Here is a 2,911-nt window from a genome sequence, read left to right on the forward strand (position 1 = left end):
GTGTCTTTTAACTTTGATTCACTCTTTACCAAATTCTCCATTATCGTCTCGAATCAAATTTTTATTACGACATGTTATGATTTCTTTTCCATTAGTAGGTTGATGGGGCGCATGTCCAACATACATATTTTGATTTTGTCGGTCCATAACTCGAAATAGGTGACCTTTAATCAATTCAGAGGGTCTTAACAAGAGAATTCAAAGAAACTAATTGCTGAGAATTCAGCATATATCAAACGAACATTTCATTTCAATATATACATAAATAAAGAGATGTTCTAATGAACCGTTTAATTGAACAAAATTATTAAACTAGAACAAAAATGTGATCATGGGTAAAAAGAAAACAAAAATTTGTACAAGATATTTTTGTTCTTAATTACTCTCAAAACTCAGAGGAAATATATATTAATAGTGATAACATGATATGAAACAAATCCATCATGAATATCAGCTTAGCAGATAACACAAGAATTTGGATCTTCTTCGACGCTTCGATGGTGATAATAAGCAGGAACAGGGGGTTGATAATGTTGATAAGGATGCTGATAGTGATACAACATAGGAGCTGGAAAAGCTTTCATTACTGGAGGAGCTTCTTCTTTCTTCTTATCGTCTCCTCCCTTTTTGTCATCCCCTTTTTTAGCATCTTCTTTTTTGCCGTCATCCTTTTTGGCCCCTTCATCTTTTTTGGCACCGTCGTCTTTCTTTTTCTCAGGCTCTTTTGCTGGTCCAACAGAGACTATATCAGTGTGACAAAGCTTCCTCAATTTGGAAACTAGTGAAACTGGATCTATGTTCCCTGTTATTGTTAATTTCTTCTCTTTTGAATCTATTGAAATTGATTCAACTCCTGCAACAAATTCACACCACAAAACCATCAAAATTCAGGATCTAGAAATTACTTCATCCTATCTCAATTTCACTGTCGTTTTAACTCAAAGTTGAAATTATTACAAAATCAATATAAAGAGCTAAAACAGCAGTGAAAATTGAACGGATAGAGTAGTAGTAAAAAGAAGAGTTTAATTCTACAATACCTTCAAGACCAGACACTTTTTTCATGGCCTTTTGCTTGATTTTCTCGTCGAAATACTCCAATTTCAGAATCACTTTCTGTAAAAGAAGAATCAAAGTTTCGAGTTTAAATTTTAGTTTTCCTTGAAAATCAGAATCCACGACAAGATAAAATTAGCTAAAATTGAGTGAAAAAAATAAAACAGATAAAAGCTAACCTTCATCTTTTTATATGCTGATAACTGGAGATCTGCTTTTGTTGGTGTATCTTAGAAAGTATCAGATGAAGAAGTGCTTATATTATTATTATTCCGTCTCCAAATAGAAGAGGAAGGAAGAGAATATTCAAAGGGATGAAATACAAATACAAAAAAGAGAAACTTGTTGAAGCTGGACAAGTGTAATGAATAATGAGCTTATTTAGTTGTTGTATTTATATGAGTGATATTTTTTTATAGGAAAAAGAGGGGATGTGAGGAAGAAGCAACGTAACTCATCAAGTCAAGTGACTCATTGGTCAATATGTTTTAAGTCATCAAATGTGGCTGCCTGCTTCTTTTACTTTTACCGTTTCACGTACGAAAATTATTAAACTATCTACATATTCCAATGCTGCACGAACGCGACGCAGAAGAAGATAGAAAGTAAATTAAAAAAATATTGATTTGCCCAAACTCGTAAACTATACATTAACTCCGCCCGCGGACGTGAATAAACAATAAACGGATCCCGCATCATTCATTTTCTCCTTTTATTTTCGAAATAAAATACTTTCCTTCTTGAATATACATTTCAATTCAAAACATTTCAGGGTGATTTGGCGGCCGGTTAGAATTATAAAGGTTTTAGTAATATTGGTTATAGTTATTCTATTTTTTAGCTTGCATTAATACATCAATTTTCTCCTAACTTATTCATGTACTATCTTCATGTACTTTTAATTGTCATAATTTTCTTTTTTAGAATTAAGTTATAAAAAACTTGACCAACATTTTACGATGTATTTTTCATCATATTGATATGCAAAAAATAGCAATTTATAGTATTTTTCGTATAGTTTTTAATATATAATTTTTTTTGTTTAAAATATCGAATTAGTGCAATCTAATTTAATTTTAAAAATTAGTCAAGTTGAGTTTCGAAAAGCGCAACACGACAAATAAAAGTGGACGGAGGGAGTATTAGTTACGCAAATTTTTAAATTGCAATCAAACATCATACTATACATGAATAACTTACTCTTTAACTAACTACCAAATGTGACGTTATATAACTTATACAAAACCTAATACATGAATAAGTTGTTTCCTTACTACTGTTAAACGACCCCTCACTTCTTTATAACATGGCCAAAAAAATATCCACATTATTAGTACTCTTTTCGTTTTAATTATGCTACTAAACTTTTTAATTTTTACATTAAAATAGAGGGAAATTTGTTGAGAAAGCAGAAGTGGTTCAAATTTATACGCTTGAAAATTCTTATGCGTAGAACACTAAAAAAACTACAATTGACAGTATTTGGCACATACCTAAAAGTAAAGGATGATATTCAATTTGCAATGGAGAAGCAAGACTTGTCCTTTGGTCAATTTCACACACCAACTTCTTACTTTTTTTGTCATCTCTATCCTTGTTTTCATTTCCTTTTAGCTTCCGCTGAAAGCTTAAATATACTACTAGGGTACTATTTTAATATTAACCTTTACTATATGAATTACCATTTTCAGAATATTTAATTTGGACAAAAATAAATAATTCGGAATATGCATCTGTATGAATTTTGAAACAATCTCTGGTAAGTGTTTAAGCTATACGACCGTCTTGACACGATCGATTTCTCTATTTTAGTTAATTAATGTAAAAAGAATACGCATTTTTTTATTGAAAATTT

At 30.7% G+C, this 2,911-nt stretch overlaps 1 protein-coding gene across 1 annotated transcript; it reads right to left on the reverse strand.

Moving 5' to 3' along the window:
• Positions 1 to 365: 365 nt before the first annotated feature.
• Positions 366 to 1,116, reverse strand: LOC102577570 (uncharacterized; the record flags this gene model as incomplete). The annotated part of the gene is given in 2 exon segments (NM_001288296.1): positions 366 to 853; positions 1,041 to 1,116. Coding segments are annotated over 2 exon segments (474 nt in total), but the record flags the coding sequence as incomplete, so codon positions are not given.
• Positions 1,117 to 2,911: the final 1,795 nt, after the last annotated feature.

This window comes from Solanum tuberosum, unplaced genomic scaffold (assembly GCF_000226075.1).
Source record: "Solanum tuberosum cultivar DM 1-3 516 R44 unplaced genomic scaffold, SolTub_3.0 scf00400, whole genome shotgun sequence".
In the NCBI taxonomy this organism is placed as follows: Eukaryota; Viridiplantae; Streptophyta; class Magnoliopsida; order Solanales; family Solanaceae; genus Solanum; species Solanum tuberosum.